At 47.2% G+C, this 16,718-nt stretch overlaps 1 protein-coding gene across 1 annotated transcript in view; it reads left to right on the forward strand.

The window, feature by feature from the left end:
* The first annotated feature begins 738 nt into the window (after positions 1-738).
* Positions 739-16,718, forward strand: part of PIP4K2B (phosphatidylinositol-5-phosphate 4-kinase type 2 beta) — a 33,112-nt gene continuing 17,132 nt past the window's right edge. Inside the window, exons 1-3 of the mRNA XM_005301840.4 lie at positions 739-933; positions 13,018-13,115; positions 15,366-15,462. Of these exons, the coding sequence (XP_005301897.1) occupies positions 757-933; positions 13,018-13,115; positions 15,366-15,462 (372 nt within the window). The 5' untranslated portion in view covers positions 739-756. The remainder of the gene's footprint in view (positions 934-13,017; positions 13,116-15,365; positions 15,463-16,718) is intronic.

Raw genomic sequence — 16,718 nt, forward strand, 5'->3', positions numbered from 1 at the left:
GCCTTGGCGCGGCACGTGGGCGATGAGGAGGGAGGAAGCTGCCAAGCGCCACCCCCCATGTGCAGCGGTGCCCCTTTCGCTCGCCCTTTAAGAGTGTGTGTGTGACATAGATAGCAGGCCATTCATAATTCCAGGCGCTTCGCTGCTTATTGGCTACAGCCGGGCGGGGCGGGGCCTGACGCAATACGTCACTCAAATGGGGCGAGACCATCACGGGCGAGAGAAGGAGGGAGGCATTTTTTCCGCCCCTTTTCTGTACCTCGCCCCTTTTCGCGGTTCCCCCATCAGCCCAGCATGTCGGATCTACCCTTAGGGTTTCCTAGGGGAACTCGTCTGGGACTAACCCTGGACCAGGCAGTGGCTCCCCCTCCTTACACTCCTGCTCTAAGTACCCCTTGCCAGCGTGGGGAATGGTACATCCCACTCCCCTCCTCCTCAGGCCTCCGCCATCTTGGCGCCTCCTCAGTGCAGGAGCCGAAGCGGGCTCGGCCGGCTCTAGCGGCTCCTCCTTAGCGGTGGAGCGAACCACTGCAGGGACAGGCAGGAGGGGCAGCTAGCGGGGCGGACGGAACCATTGTGGGGAGAGGGAGGAGCGAACGGGCCGGACCGAGCTGGCAGCCGCGGACGGCTCCATCGGGCGGAGGGTGTAGGGGTTCGGGCGGAACCACTGTTTTGGGGGGAAAGGGGGGGGTGTAACGGGCCGGGGCGGAACCATGCGGAGGCGCTGCTAGGGAAGGGGGGGGGGGCGGATCCGCCATGGCCTCGAACTGCGCGGGGGGCTCGTCGGCGGGGGGCGCCGGGGCGGCGCTGGGGGCCGCGCTCAGCGCCAGCAAGACCAAGACCAAGAAGAAGCACTTCGTGTGCCAGAAGGTGAAGCTGTTCCGGGCCTCGGAGCCGCTGCTCAGCGTCCTCATGTGGGGGGCCAACCACACGGTGAGGCGAGCCCGGGATCGGGGCCCCCATCCCTCCCCCCGGGGGGGAGACCTCAGCCACCCCGCCCTGGGGGCAGCCCCCCAACTGGGGACCCCCCCCTTTGCCTGGGCTCTTCCCGCAGTGCCCCCATGGGGGGGGGGGGCAGCTAGGAGGAGACCCTACTATTGGGGTTGGGGGCGTTTCCCCATCCCTCTGAGGGTACCCCCCCTTCCCCAGGACACCCTCATCCCGGGGCTCTCAGCGTCCCTCATCCTGGGGGGGCAGCCCCACGGGGAGGGGATCCCCGGCACCTCCCTGCCTCAGGGATGTCTTCCATCCCTTGGGATCAGGGCTCCCGCCCTGGACACTCCCACCCCATCCCCCTGGGGATACCTGCACCCCAGGAACCCCCCTTTTCCCTTGGGCATCTATGGCTCAGGTCCCGTGGTTTTCCTCACCCCCCTCAGGGCTCTGACACCTTGCAGCCCAAGGACAGGCTCCCTGGAACCAGGAGGTCCTGCTTGGGGGGGTAACAACATGGTGGAAAAACCCAGAGGGCCCCCCTCCCGTATCACCCTGGGATCCCCATCCTTTCTGTGAGAGGCCAACTACACAGTGAGATCCTAGGAGACCCTGTGTCTCTGGCCCTCCCATTCGCAAAGATCCTTCTGCCCCTCCACATCTTTATGTGGGAATCTACCCTCCTGTGGTTAGCCAGAAAGGACTCTTGGGCCCCTCCCCTCTACTCACACACACATTGGAGAGTCCCTAATGCTAAGAAACCACAGAGCCAGCCTTAGCATCCTCACGGTAGGGTCAGATGCACAATGAGGAGATGCCAGGATCCGGTTCCCATTCATTCTTCCCATGGAAACCCTCACCCCAAACCTTGGAGCCTGTGCTGAATGTTGACAATCTGTGGGCCATGTCCCAGGTGAGGTCCTAGGTGAGATCCCAGGGCATTGGGGGCCATAGATTTCCCATGGGGATGGAGTGACCCTGACCTCAGGTGGAAGCTGTGGGGGTTGACGTGAATATCTGTTCAGCGCTCGGAGCTCCTCACCTGTTGTAGTCTCCTTTGGATCCCGCTTCTGACAGCTTCATGCCTTACTCAGTAAACTTCTTCCCCCAGCTGCTGTGATTGCACCCAAAATCTTGCACCGTTCTCCTCATATACCCAGGTGGGATGGATTGGAAATGACTGCCTCATGGCTGTAGCAGATAAACTGCCATGGGAGCAGTTAAAGATCTGAAATCCATCATCCTAGTAAAATATTCTTCTGATCATGGTGTCAAGTATCAGAAGGGTAGCCGTGTTAGTCTGGTTCTGTAAAAAGCGACAGAGTCCTGTGGCACCTTATAGACTAACAGACGGATTGGAGCATAAGCTTTCGTGGGTTTCCACAGGACTCTGTCGCTTCTGATCATGGAATTCCAGAAACCTCTCTCCCCTCCGGTCCTCACTTCAAATTTAATGTACTCCTTTTCAGGGCTGGGAAAACATTATTCCTTCTCATGGAGTGAAAAGGCCTAAGCTATCCATTCCTGCAGAACTTAATTTGCTGATTATTATTATTTATAAAGCTTTCTAGCTCATATGGCGGTGAAGAACACCTCCCAAATATGACCGGATACATATTGTCTTCCTGAGTCAAAAGATGCTCAGGTGTTTCTGCTGCTGCTCAGAACTTGGCCAAGAAGCAGCCTAATGAAATTAACAAGACTTCTGTCACCTTCCTGCCTCCATTAGCAGCAGTGAAATTAACAAGTTTCTTATCAGTTTCACTTGCTGCCTCATAGTCACTGGAGCAGTTGCCACTTGGAACTTCTTGGTGGCCCTGGTCCTTTTTTTATTGGCCCTTGGCTATTCTAATGAAACTGCTGCCAGAAACTGCAAAGCTGCATCTTGTAGAGCCAGAAAAGGGTTTAGAAAATATCAGTTGTGACCTCCCTCATCCCCACACTGACAAACATCTGTGATTTCCGAATGAATTATTGTCAATTAATTTTGATTTTACTTTGTTGCCACTGGCCTTGTTGCTGAGAAGGCATTTAGGTGAGGCTCAAACAGTTGGAGCCCAGTTCCACCATTGTGTAAAGCAGATCATAGTCTAAATTATTTTTATTGGCTTTACTAATGAGCAGTTGCTCATGCAAGCCCGTGTTTGAGGAGTCCTCAGAATAGGGCATCACAGAGTTATTTGTATATGAGGTGGAATCACTTATGTGCTACAAACAAATGAATTAGGCCAATTCTTTTCATGCAGCAACTGTCTGTAAACAAGGCCTATTGCAAATGAAAAAGAACAGTTGAACCTGTTTTACAATTGGCCAGCCCTGAACAAATATTGACAGGAAAGCACCTTTTTTACTTTAGAATTAGAAAAGAAATCTGCCCGGCTCTTAGGATGACAAATAACAGAAGCTGGAGTGAGGGAAGTGCTTTGAGAGAGTCTTGTCACTGCCCAGCGCATGGACTAGCCCAATTGGGCTTACTGAGAGCTCCTGAAACTAGATAATGAGGCATATAGTTATGAGTTTTATTGATCACGTCCACTGCCTGTGTATTTATGCCACAGTTCTACCTCAAGTTCCAAAGCCCTGTCCCAGCCTGAACTGGGCATGGTATAATATGTAGGAAGGATTCTCTGCAACCCAGTCTCTCCTTTGGTTGTTCCAAAGGCTTGGTTAGAAATCTGAAGGGATTGTCCCCAGGAAGTTATAGGTCAGGCATGGAGTCCTATCTTCCTATCCAAAGGTATGAAACAGACTTTGTGTTTGAATATACAGTACTAGGTTTGCATCCAAGCACAGCAGTTGTCCAGGCTGCCTTACTGGGCACTGGTTGTACTGGTTGGTAAGCTATCTCCGCTTCTGCTGAATCGATCCAGTATGAACAGGAAGCCACAAGCATGGCTGCATGAGTACAGCTGCAAATCTTCTTAATTCCATCCTACGACGCATTGTCTCTCATCTGAAAATGTACCTGAAGCTCCTGCTCATAGGCAAGGCCCCGTAATATGGCAAGCAGAATCTTGGTCTCTGAACCACTGTAGAGGAAATTCTGCAACAACTCCAGATGTTTTGGGTTTTTTTAAAGAGATTTTTATGAAATATAAAAATGAATAATATTGTTCCAGTAGCCCTGTGGCATTTATTTTGCAACTGTGGAATAAAAAAAAAATAGCTGGAGGTTTGCTTCAGTGGTCAGCAGTGAGAGTGTTAACGGTGTTGGCAATGTCACTGCCATCTGTAGGTTTCAGAGTTAACTGCTTCTTGCGATGAATGAGGTGGGTCACACCTAGGGTGACCAGACAGCAAGTGTGGAAAAATCGGGACAGAGGGTGGGGGGTAATGCGAGCCTATATAAGAAAAAGCCCCAAATATCAGGACTGTCCCTATAAAATCAGGACATCTGGTCACCCTAGTCACACCTCACCACTCCTATTCAGGCTGTGTGCTCTCTAAAGTTTAAGTATATTTTCAACATTATCTTTGCATCTATAAGGGCTAGAGACATTTGTTTTTAGAAGCTTACATTCTGGAGCTGCAAAGGATGAACTCGGTAGCTATATAATACACGGCCCTATCGGATAAACCCTTTGGGAGTGCCCGAATGTGTTGGTACAATCGTGATTGTGAGGGTTGTGTCAAAAATAGTTGGGCCAAACTGTTCCATGGACAAATCAGACAAACAACCATTTTATGCAGTCCATCTGCTTGTTTTGTAAAGATACACCCTGGGGTCCATTAACTTATTCTGGTAACAGCTAGGCTTCCCTTGGGTTTAAACAGGCTTGCTGGCAGCTGATGCAAATACAGTGCATGGTGGGCAAAAGTAGATGATGTGTCTGGAGATGTTAGTGCATGGAGATTGGGAGTTATTTTTTACACCAGTTCAGGCTATAATTCTCTCTAACACGGTCTGTCTTCATCCATACTGACTGTGCTAAACCACATTTAAATTGAGTGAGTCTGAACTGGTTTTTGATTAACAGAAGTACTGGGAGCATAAGCTTTCGTGGGTAAGAACCTCACTTCTTCAGATGCAAGTCTGAAGTGAGGTTCTTACCCACGAAAGCTTATGCTCCCAGTACTTCTGTTAGTCTCAAAGGTGCCACAGGACCCTCTGTTGCTTTTTACAGATTCAGACTAATACGGCTACCCCTCTGATACTTGGTTTTTTGATTGTATTTTGATACTTTGTGGCCCTGTGTAGACAGGACCAACAGTAATGATGGTTGGCAGCTGAATCTTTGAACCTGAAAGCTGCAGTGGGGGGAGGAAGCTTGTTTTTGCCTCCCTTCCTCCCCCTACCCCCCAAAAGAAGTGTGAGAAGTTATGCAAATAGGAGAAAGAGAGAGAGCTGGAAAGATTCTGAGTCCCATTTGTGAATGGCTCGTGAGTTGCATTGAAGAATTAAACCATTTTAAAGATGGCGTCCTTTGGAAGCTCGCCACAGATGCTGTTGTCATGACTTTGGGGGGAGATCGGAAGATTTAGGCTTTTCATTGCTGGCTTCACATTTAGTGTCCCTCCTGCACATCACTTCATAGCTTGATTGAAAGTGTTTGTGTAAGGGGTGGAGGAGAGGAACACCAAGACGGGAGGTGAACATGTTAAATTGTGATGAGATTCTTGGAGGGGATAACTACACTTCATGAACAGTGTTCTGTGCAAGTGGTGAGACCATAGTTCTCATTGTAAGATATTGGCTGTACCAGATGACAGGATTCTAGTGTTTGCCAGTGGTGGTGAGTGTCTCTCCCTGTTTCTACATGTTGAACAGCCATGTCTGTGCAGCTCAAGTTAGCCTTTGTTCAGCGAGATGGTAGCTGTAGATCTGTGGCCTTTGGTGGGAACAAAGGGCTGGCTTCTGATCTGGTGTAAGCGGGTGCACCTCCATTTAAATCTGTATATTCGTGATGCTGTCTCTGTGGATCTTGCTAATGGCAGCATTCTCTCTTCTTGAATCTCCAGTTATTGAATGATGCACCACCCAATCTCACAGGATTACTGGAATTTTGTGCTCAGCCAGTACACAAGGCAGCTCTTTGGTATTCACTCCAAATAGTAAAACTTGGATTTGCAACATACCGTTGTTTTTGGCGTGTCGTATAAACTCTGGCCACAGAGATGCATCTGCTATATACTGTTTTGAAGTCCACTAAATTGATGCACTCAACCTACCATATGCCAATATTCATCACATCCCTAATGTTGATTGTTTCTTCCCGGGCTGTAATTGACCTTTAGGAAGTGCGGTGTATGGCAACAGGATTGATAACCAGCATCAACGACCTTTGCCATACTGTGACCCCATGTTGTAACAGAATGTATTTTGGAACTGTCTCTTGAGATAATGAGGGGAGAAATAGTCCAGTGGGCTGGATACTGTGAAAGTAGAATGAATTATATTGTTAAAATAGAATGGATTAAAGAAATGCTGTATGTTCCTTTAAGCAGGAATAAGGAATGTTGAAATACAGTTGTCAGGAAGAGAAACATTAAGGTATGAAACAATGGGTCCACTTAAGCTAATGGTGGGACATTAACAGGAGATCGGTAATAGTTAGTAAGGAAATAAGTTTACCTGGGGCTAGACATACATATCTTATCAGTTCTGCTTCCTTTTGTTATCTTTCAGAGTAGCAGCCCTGTTAGTCTGTATCCACAAAAAGAACAGGAGTACCTGTGGCACCTTAGAGACTAACAAATTTATTAGAGCATAAGCTTTCGTGGGCTACTGCCCACTTCTTCGGATGCATATTCAGTAGCCCACGAAAGCTTATGCTTTAATAAATTTGTTAGTCTCTAAGGTGCCACAAGTACTCCTGTTCTTTTTGTTATCTTGTTAAGTTCGTGCCCTTTTATCTGTATAAATAGATAGTTTGAGTCTTGCATGGGGCTCACATTATCTGGGTGTATTAGCAGAGCGCTTTGCTAATAAACAGAGTGGTCTGACAAATTGTGAGTCCTGAGTCTGACTTTGACAATACTGACCACGGTTCTGCTCCTCGCTCTGCCACAGATTGACTTTGTGACCTTTGGTAAGTCACTTAGTCTTTCTGTGCTTCAGTTCTCCGTCTATAATAATAGCACTTACCTGTTTCACAGGGGGCCTGAGAGGATAAATACGTTAAAGATTGTGAGACAGTTACTGTGATTGGGGCCATATAAGTACCTAAAATACATCAGAAAAACTCGACTGGGTGATCTCATGGCCTGCAACCCTAGCATATTGGGCTGCGATTCCATCACAGCTCACAAGCTATTCAAGATTGGGCCAGGTCAGTGGAGATCTCTGAGGTGCTTCAGGAAGGGGTTTGTTCAGTGCCACTAGGAGATGTTCGTCCCTTAATCAAACAATATGCAAGGGTGGTGCTAGGGGCTGTTTTCCTGCAGGAGGTTCCATCTCTGGCATGAGCTGTAGAACCAAAACTTACTGCTAATGGTTACGAAGAGTTCCATGGCATAATCTGTCTAATTAATCACACTTCAGCTCAGGAAAACTATTTTCTCAAACCAACCCACACTTAGGGTTTCAGTTGTGTACAGTATTCTTCTTCACTTTCTGTCCTAAACCATTGCACCGTATTGCGGTCTGCAGCTGAGCGGTTGTATTCTGCTCCAGATGTGGTCAGATCTCAGTGCTGATGGAAGTGATCCCTACGTATATCCTTTACCTACCTCATGAGGTTGTTGTGGCACTTGATAAATGCTTGCAAAGCAGTTTGTGTTCCCTGGCTGAAAGGCACTAGAAGGGAACAAAGTATTTTTTTATTTTCTGAGCAAATTCCTGCTCTAAAGAATTCTGGGGAATAGACTTGGATACGCCGTCATTTAGATCTTGTTTGTAAACAAATTGCGTTGTCCCATCAATTTACTCATGGTAATTGCCACTTCGAGCCTAGAGTCAGGTTTTGAAATGAAATTCTGCGTTTCCTGTTTATCCTGAGAACAGCTGGCCCTGAACTGCACAGAATATTGATGTCTTATTGAATAAGAAATCACCCATGCTAATAAGGATGAGTTACCCACTGCAAATAAACCTAGAATCCTATTGCTTACTGCTGCCCAAGAAGTCAAGGCACTAAAGAGCACCACAGCTTGCCCTGCCTGTGTATTTACAGAGCAATACGAGCCGTTTTTATTTTATCTTGGACAAAGGAGGAAATTGCATGTCCTAGTTAGTGGTATTGTGCTTGCACTCAGGTGAAACCAGACGCGTTCGCTCCTTGTTGCGGTGACTTTGCCGTTTGAGACATCGTCAAATAGTTCGATCTAAAGTGTGACCTACTGCTAAATTCTGTAATCTGCCCTCCAGATTCTTATGTATCTGGTGGGTTTTGTTTTAAATTGATCATGATGATGACTGGCATGTGTCATCCTATTTAAATCAGAATTCTGGGGAAGGGGATCGATGCCAGATTGACTAAACCCCGGCAAAAATGCAACAGGCCAGGTACAGAATGGGCAGCAGCAGCGTATGCCCTTCTTACTGGCACTCCTTTACTGACCAGAGCTGGGGGGGGTTGAGTGTTCCATTTGAGTCTTTTCTTTGCTGTGGTCTTGCCTGGAATGAGAATAGAAAGTCCAATAGCAATTTAAAAAGGCATAATGGGCCCTGTAAAGTGACAATTTATTTTTCAAGACCGCCCAAGAACTGATTTCTTCTAAAAGGTCTTTTTGGTGGGAGGAGATGGGGGGAGGAGAATGGTTGGAAACAACTTGTAGAGGGCCAACAGTGTGCCAGGCATTTTACAGACAGGGATGAAGGCATCCCTGCCCTGAGTGCTTATGGTCTAGGACGGTAGATAACATGTATCGATGGGATTAGCTTAGTCAGCAAATGCACTGACTGAAAGGTGAATCTCAGTGTCTCTTTAGCGAACATAAGAATGGCCATACGGGGTCAGACCAGAGGTCCATCTAGCCCAGTATCCTGTCTTCTGACAGTGGCCAATGCCAGGTGCCCCAGAGGGAATGAACAGACCAGGGAATCATCAAGTGATCCATCCCCTGTTGCCCATTCCCAGTTTCTGGCAAACCGGCTAGTGACACCATGCTACGGCCAGCACGTCAAATCTGTCCCCTTCTCCCTCCACTGGCTTCCCACAGAATATTGAGTCAGGTTCAAAGTCTTGGTTCTCACCCTGGGCCCAGGCCATGGAGATATCTAAAAGATTGCCTAAAACTCTGAGATAAAAGAGTGTGGCTGATAACGTCACTCCTCTGGCACAAAGGGAGCTTCTACAATAAGGGTAAAGCTCGTCCGTGCAGGAGACAACTTTCTCGGGGGTTGGCCCAACACGCTAGAATGGACTGCCCCAGGAGCCAGGGACCATCGCAAACCTCGCCACCTTCTGTGCCAAGCGCACAGTTCTTTGATTTTGCTTTCTCTAACATAAATTCATAGTAACGTGCGTCTGCACACACTCCTCTCCTTGGGGAGCGGATGAAAGAACAGACACGACAGATGTTAGTCACCTTGCTTAATGCACTGTTGGAAAGCACTCCGATACTATGGTGATGAGAGCAGTATAAATACATACGTACTATAGCATGCCTTTGTAGTTCCACTTTTATTTGGCCAAGATTTAACATCTAGTGTCTCACTCCTCTGAGAGGACTATGCTTAACAGGCCCTTTGGTTGGTCTTTTTGGGGGGGACTTTTAGAGTTCAGTGGCTATTAGCCAGGATGGTCAGGGTGCAAGTCCGTGCTCAAGGTGACCCTAAACCTCTGACTACCAGAAGCTGGGAGTGGAAGACTGGATGGATCGCTCTATAGTTGCCCTGTTCTAGACACTCCCCCTGAAGCTTTGGTGCAGGCCGCTGCCAAAGACGGGATCTTGGGCAAGATGGACCTTGATCTGACCCAGCAGGTCCGCTCTTATGTTCTTATGACTTGGTGGGAAAAGATGGATGCACTGAAAACCAGTAGTAATGGTTCTGACTTGAGCTTTCAAAGGCAATGTGAGGCCAATAGGTTTATTTCCTGGCCTTCAAATCCTAAAAAAGGATGCAAAATATGGCAGCTATCTGTTCTAGTAACAAGGTGTGCGGGTTACACTAGTCAAAGGTCTGGGATTTGCTATATTCAATCCTGGAGTGCTGCCCAGAATGAGGGACCAGTGGAGACCTGACATAGTTTCAGAGGCAAATAGCTTGTGAACAGCCAGGACTAAGAACACCTGGTCAGCTCTTTATTCTGTTGATCACTTTGTAAGGTAATGATCCTCTGATGGCCCTGTCATCTCAGGGCAAGTCACTGCCCATGTTCAGTATGGGATTGTGATACCCTCCTTTCAAGCGAGCTATGAAGCGTAAGTAACTCGAGCTTTGAGATCCCTAAAAGGAGCTATAAAAAAATGAGTGGGAGGGGAGTGTTAGCGAGGCACCAGGAGGGTCTTAGGATCTTTAACGCAGACCAGCGTAAATGGGGGAAGGTGCTTGGGTTTAAACCTCCAATCCAAAGAGCAATGATTATAATAATGCAATACCCCAGTAAAGCACCTACCCTCTCAATCCTGGATTTCAGGAGTTCACAGAGGGCAGGTGAAATACCGGTGTCTAAATGTCTGACCACATCATTCTGATGCCTTTAGAGGTGGTGCCGTGCTACTCACGGTGTGACCGCCTGGCGCTCATGAATGGTTGAGCTGTGCTCCAATGCCTTCCAGAATAAAATCACACCCCGGTAACGGCTAGTGGCTGTTCTCCGCTGACCCTCAACTCCGTGTCCAAAAGCTGGTAGCGGGGTCCAGTGAATGCAGCTGGTTTGGCGAGGAGGCTGCCAGCGAAGGATTTTTCCCTTGGACGTTGACGCTCTGTCCCGTGGGGCAGGGCGTGCTTCCAATGAGCATTGGAGTAGCCCCGGTGCAAATCACACCTGTCAGTCGAAAGGGCTGTACCAGGTAAAGCCACTGTGGCAGTAGCCAAGAGAGACAAAGGTCAGGCTGAAATCTTTTTGCCTCCCATCAGGGAGCACTTCATACATACATCTTCGCCATCTCCAAACTCTCTTTTCCTCTCAGCCATTGGCTTTGGATACCTCTGTGGCTCTGAAGAGCACTGTAATGTTGCCTTTGGCGCTCTTTCCGAGATCTGTTCTAGAACAGGCAGATTATGGCTTGCCAGCGCTCCCCATGGCGCAGGATAAAAAAGGGCTGAAAATGGGTATGTCTCAGGAGAGGCGATTTAGTAGTTCCCTCCTACTAGGCAGGATAACTTGGAAGCTGCAAGCAGCACCTCTAATTAATGCAGAATTGAGGGTCTGCCACACCTCCCATCTGGGCCATTTCCTTTCACTTTGCACTTCTACACACAGCCCTCGGTATCTGCCTTGTCCGGGATCAGGCTTTCAGGAAATGCAGTGAGAGTATCCGTCTCTTCGCTCCATTGCAATTTACAAATGATAGGCAGCGTGTAACATTATTTATTCATTCATCTGTACGGTACAACAAAGCACTTTATGGAAGTGGGTACCATCCCCTGATGCTGCTACAGAGTAAATACTGGGCAGTGCTTTAAAGAGCTGCTGCTTTCAAATTTTAACCAGACAATGGCCCTTTTACTTTCCTCCCTCATTGCTGATTCCCAGGGTTTTTCTCTTTAATAGGTCTCTTTTCCCTTGGTAACACACCTGATTTTGCAGTGAAAATGCAGTCCAGTGTTTGATCCCCCAGTTCGTTATGTGCATTTCTTTCATGGGCAACAATGGGAACAGCGATGTGAAAAATACTTGTCTGTTCAGTGATTGTGTGCTAAGATATTAGAACGGTTTAGATAATCCCCTGGCCATCTCTCTAGTGCCTTCCATCAGCAGATCTCCATGTTCTTTGCAAACAATGAATTAAACCTTGCAGTCTCCCCAAGAGATAGAGATATCACCCCCATTTTACACATGGGGAAACTGAGGCACCCTGAAGTTAAGTGACTTATCCAAGGACTCTGAAAGAGTCAGGATCGGAACCCAGGTCTTCTGACTCCCAGCCCACTGCTTTAACTACAAGGGCAGGCTGCGTCTCTTCAAGTATTACCGGATTGTTGCAGGCGCATTTTAAAATAACAATGGTAATTGAATTGCGGTGGAATTACTTTGTAAATCCACTGTGTTAATACCAGATCAGTGAGTTGGAACTGATGTGGCCACTGTCTCTTCCAAATTAACGAATAACGATTGGACTTGTAGTCTGAGCAAACTTTGGGGTTTAGGTAAAGCTGAAATGGAGGGCATTGCTTAGCGAGCCACGCTTGCGAAGAATGCTTCAATGCGTCACTGGGGACAGTCACGCTGTGATATTTCTTATCACGTTGGTTCATTTAGCATATTATAGCCACAATTAGCCCCCCCTGTTGTTTTACTACAGGCTGTTTCAGACCCTGGTGCAACAGACTGAATGTTCATACATGGCTTTCTCCAAAGTCACTGTTCTGCAGTGTGGCAGCTGAATACCCAATCGCCTGTTTCCAGATATTCCTGTGGTTGCCACACATGAACAGAGAACAACAGAGAGCCAATGGAGTGATTCATTCTTTGGGGGAGTGTGGGATAAGAACTACAAGAGACAGCCAAGGAAGGAGCTGGTATCGCTGAGACAGCTGTATTGGCTAGAGAGAAGCAGTCCAGAACCTCCGTCACTGTCCAACCCATTATTTATAACAGTGAGAACTAGTTAGTTATGGAGTTTGTTGCCAGTGCGGCTTTTGACCTAAAGAGAGAGGAGTGTAAAAATAGAAAATCTGAGTGATGCCTCGCAGGACATGGTTAAATCTTCGTTCTCGAATCCTATCACGGGCGATCAATAGAAGGTTAACAAATTGTAGCTGCCTTTGAATAATGCAGAGCAGAGGTTGGCTGGAAATGCACTTGCCACGTCATTGTATAATGCCCTTTTAAACTTGAAACCACAGCACTTTCCAAGATCTGTTCAGCACAGAAATATGCTATAAAAGTTGAATGAATTGTATCGCTTCCAAATCCGTTTCTAGCAAGTATTCAACAACATCCATAGGTTTCCGGGGTCACCAGTAAACCCACTGATAATGACAGGGGATCATGATTCAAGTTTGAGTCTTGTTGGTTTTCCTTTCTCTTACAGATCAATGAGCTAAGCAATGTCCCTGTCCCTGTCATGTTAATGCCGGATGACTTTAAAGCCTACAGTAAGATTAAGGTGGACAATCATCTTTTCAACAAGTAAGTAGGTGTGGTTTCACCTCCCCCACCCCTCGCTGTTCGTTGTCTGTAAAGAGCTTCTGCTCTCCCTGAGGATTGGCAGTGACCAGTTCAGATGTTTCCATGTGGAGAGAATGTGGCATGATTTGAAATATGCTCACCTATGCGACATGCCAAACCTGCGAAGCGGGGAAGTGGGTATTCTGACTGTCAGTGCCATGCTGTCTTGTGGTTTGGCTTTGGTCACTCACTTGGTGATGCAGAGGTGCAGTCAGTGCTGTGATAAAGAAAAGCTATCGTTGTAATCACAGAGGGGTCGTTGCTGGATTGGGTTGAATTTGTTTTAATGCTCGTGGAGGGCTGTTAATCCAACACCCCAAGGCTGACGTTCTCTCTCCTCCTCCCACCCTGCCTGACCTGTCTGCCTCAAACCTGCCCCAGACACTACCTCTAGGAGAGTGTGTGTGGGGGGTTCATTCTGCACGACCCCTTGGGTTCTTTGCCTCTCTGCTGAGGTTGCTAACAAGGGAGCCAGTTGCTCTGGGGGGCTTTGTGATGTGGACTCTTGTCCATGGGAACTGGACGGAGACCACCAAAGATTCTGTGTCTGGAAGTGCTCCGAACCAATAGATGTAACTGATATCGGGGGTGGCAATATGTTACCTGGCTCTGAGCCTCCCCTGATGCCTCAATTGAGGGAGCGGGATGTGCGAGAGAATCTTGCATTATGCATTAAGAGGAGCAAGACTGGAGCAGATTCATCCACTCTCCTTTGTCTCCTGACCATTAACCACTTGCCAGTGACTGACCACCTCCTTACCTTGCTTTTTAAGTCCCCAAGATCTGTTCTGAAACTAGAGGACTGGTTTCCCCAGCTTTTCATCTTAAACAGTTGCAATGTATTACAGGGTACATCTGCCCAAATTAGCCTCCGGGGACCAACTGGTTTCTCTAGACACATCTCAGACTGTACGTTCCATTGCTTGAAAACTTTGTTCTGGATTAAGGAAGCTGTGCTGTGCAATGGTTAGGGCACGGAAACAGAAGTACAAGACCTGGATCACTTACTCACACTGTGCCCTTGAACAAGTCATTCCACGACTCCACGCTTCAATTCCCTTACCTGCAGAATGGTGAAAATGATGCACGCAGCTTCTAAAGCATTGAGAACAGAAGTGCATTGTGCTGTTGATTGGAAGTGCCACAATACAGTTGGGAATGTGGACTCTGAGCTTTTGTGTGAGACTTTTTTTTTTTTTTTTTTTTTGGCCTTTGAATACAATCCTACTATGTTTTTCGATTAGGCTTTCATAATCATAGAATCATAGCACTGGAGGGGACCTCGAGAGGTCATCTAGTCAGACCCCTGCACTCATTGAAGGACTAAGTATTATCTAGACCATCCCTGACAGGTGTTTGGCCAACCTGCTCTTAAAAATCTCCAATGATGGAGATTCCACCACCTCCCCAGGCAATTTATTCCAGTGCTTAACCACCCTGACAGGAAGTTTTTCCTAATGTCCAACCTAAACCTCCCTTGCTGCAATTTAAGCCCATTGCTTCTTGTCCTGTCCTCAGAGGTTAAGAAGAACAATTCTTCTCCCTCCTCCTTGTAGCAACCCTTTATGTACTTGAAAACTGTTACACGTCCCCTCTCAGTCTTCTCTTCTCCAGACTAAACAAACCCAATTTTTTCAATCTTCCCTCTTAGGTCATGTTTTCTAGATCTTTAATCATTTTTGTTGCTCTTCTCTGGACTTTCTCCAATTTGTCCACATCTTTCCTGAAATGTGGCACCCAGAACCGGCCACAATACTCCAGTTGAGGCCTAATCAGCGCGGAGTAGAGCAGATAATAATGATTGATAAAAGCACACATCATTGTGAATTTACACAGTCCTTCGCAACCATGTAAGACATACACCCTCTCCCAAAGAGCTTGCAAACTAAGGACCAGATCCTGAAAACACTTACCTACATTAGTAACTTTTCATGAGTTATTATTTATTATATGTATTATCGTGCCTAAAACCTACAGAATTGAATATGACCAGTTGCATAGTACAGGTAAGTGTTTGCAGAATGAGACTATTAGGGAACACGCAGAACAATAATTCAGGAAAACACAAAGCTGAGAATGGAGGAGAAATGAGTAATTGAAACACTTCCGGGGCTAGTGGTGAAGTAGTAGGAGCTTAGAGCGGGAAAATAGCTTTGAAAATTGTACTACAGAGTTTGCTGTGCCTGAGTAACGTCTTGCTGTCTGTCCTAGGGAAAACTTGCCAAGTCGTTTTAAATTTAAGGAGTACTGCCCCATGGTGTTCCGAAACCTCCGCGAAAGATTTGGGATTGACGATCAAGATTATCAGGTACGGGGGAAAAAAACCACTTGTGGAGATTGCAAGAGTTTAGATATTTGCAGCGTTTGGTTTTGCAGGTTTCTGAAAGAGCCGCAGTGGAAAGGAGGCGTGTCCCGTTTGCAGGTTTGGGGGCCTCTTCAACAAAGTGACTGCGCTGAGTAATTATTTTTCTACTAGGGTTTTATCAAGATGCTCTGTGTTTGGGACCTGTCCTAACAGCACAGCTGTGACGGTTCAGACCTGTCTGAGATGTGGGAGCAGGGAGGGGAACGGCCCATTGTGTCCTGCAGTTTGGCTTAAATCCAGTTGTCAGAGTGGTTGCAACTCACTGGGATGTAATGGAGTCTCCCTTCTTATTTGTAGTTTTTAGCTCTAAAGAGGTAGCAGATACTTAACAGGCAGGGAGATAAGAGGCCACTTAAATTAGATAAAACAGATTAAAAAAGGGAAGGCTTTGATTGCAGCCTGACCTTTAGCAGTATGAATGTCAGGTAATTAAAACATCTTATCTGTGCAGCTGTGTGGATAACTGTGGGCATCGTGCCAGCAATGGTCGTCTGATGCGTATCTACCTATTCTTTGAAACCTGCAGCATTGGAACAATGTATTGATTAAGCCTGATAGTGGAGTGTGTTCTCGTGTATATGATCTCCTCTCCCCCAGCACTTCACCCACTTAATGTTTTCTGGCATCCTGGCACTATTTTTCAGAAAGATCATCACAATTCTCTCTAATTCTGTCTCAGTTCTCACCCACCCTCCTCCGGCGAGTTTCGAGGCTAGTGTAATGAGATTTGTTTTCTCACCCCAGACAGCATTGGAAGCAAAGGTGCAATTGCTGCTATTATTCCTCCGGATGACAGCGCAGGGCTCATCAGGAGGGAGATTGCGAGCTACTCAGTCCAATTTCTAGTCTCCTACTTCAGGGGCCCGGAGGGAAGCATATGTCAGTAAAACGCACACTTGGTGCTGCTCTGATCCATTGTTGCCGGCATCGCCAAGAGATCACGCATTGAACGGGCCATGGAAACGGAATAGCCCTGGAGAATGGATCTGTCCAGATTTGAGTTGATATATTGCCCGTGGGCATCCTGGTGGAGGTCTGAGCTGCTTGTATTGTAGCTGTCCTTAGTCCTTCAGTCTTCAGAGCTGTCAATCCAGCACCTTTCCTTAGCCTTACATTGGTTAATGTGTTTAAAGGTTTTCCCAGTTATTTTTCTATTGTAAGAGTCAGGTCTCGGTTTCTACAGCAAGGTAGTTTCATGT

Source organism: Chrysemys picta, chromosome 24 (assembly GCF_011386835.1).
Source record: "Chrysemys picta bellii isolate R12L10 chromosome 24, ASM1138683v2, whole genome shotgun sequence".
Classification (NCBI taxonomy): domain Eukaryota; kingdom Metazoa; phylum Chordata; order Testudines; family Emydidae; genus Chrysemys; species Chrysemys picta.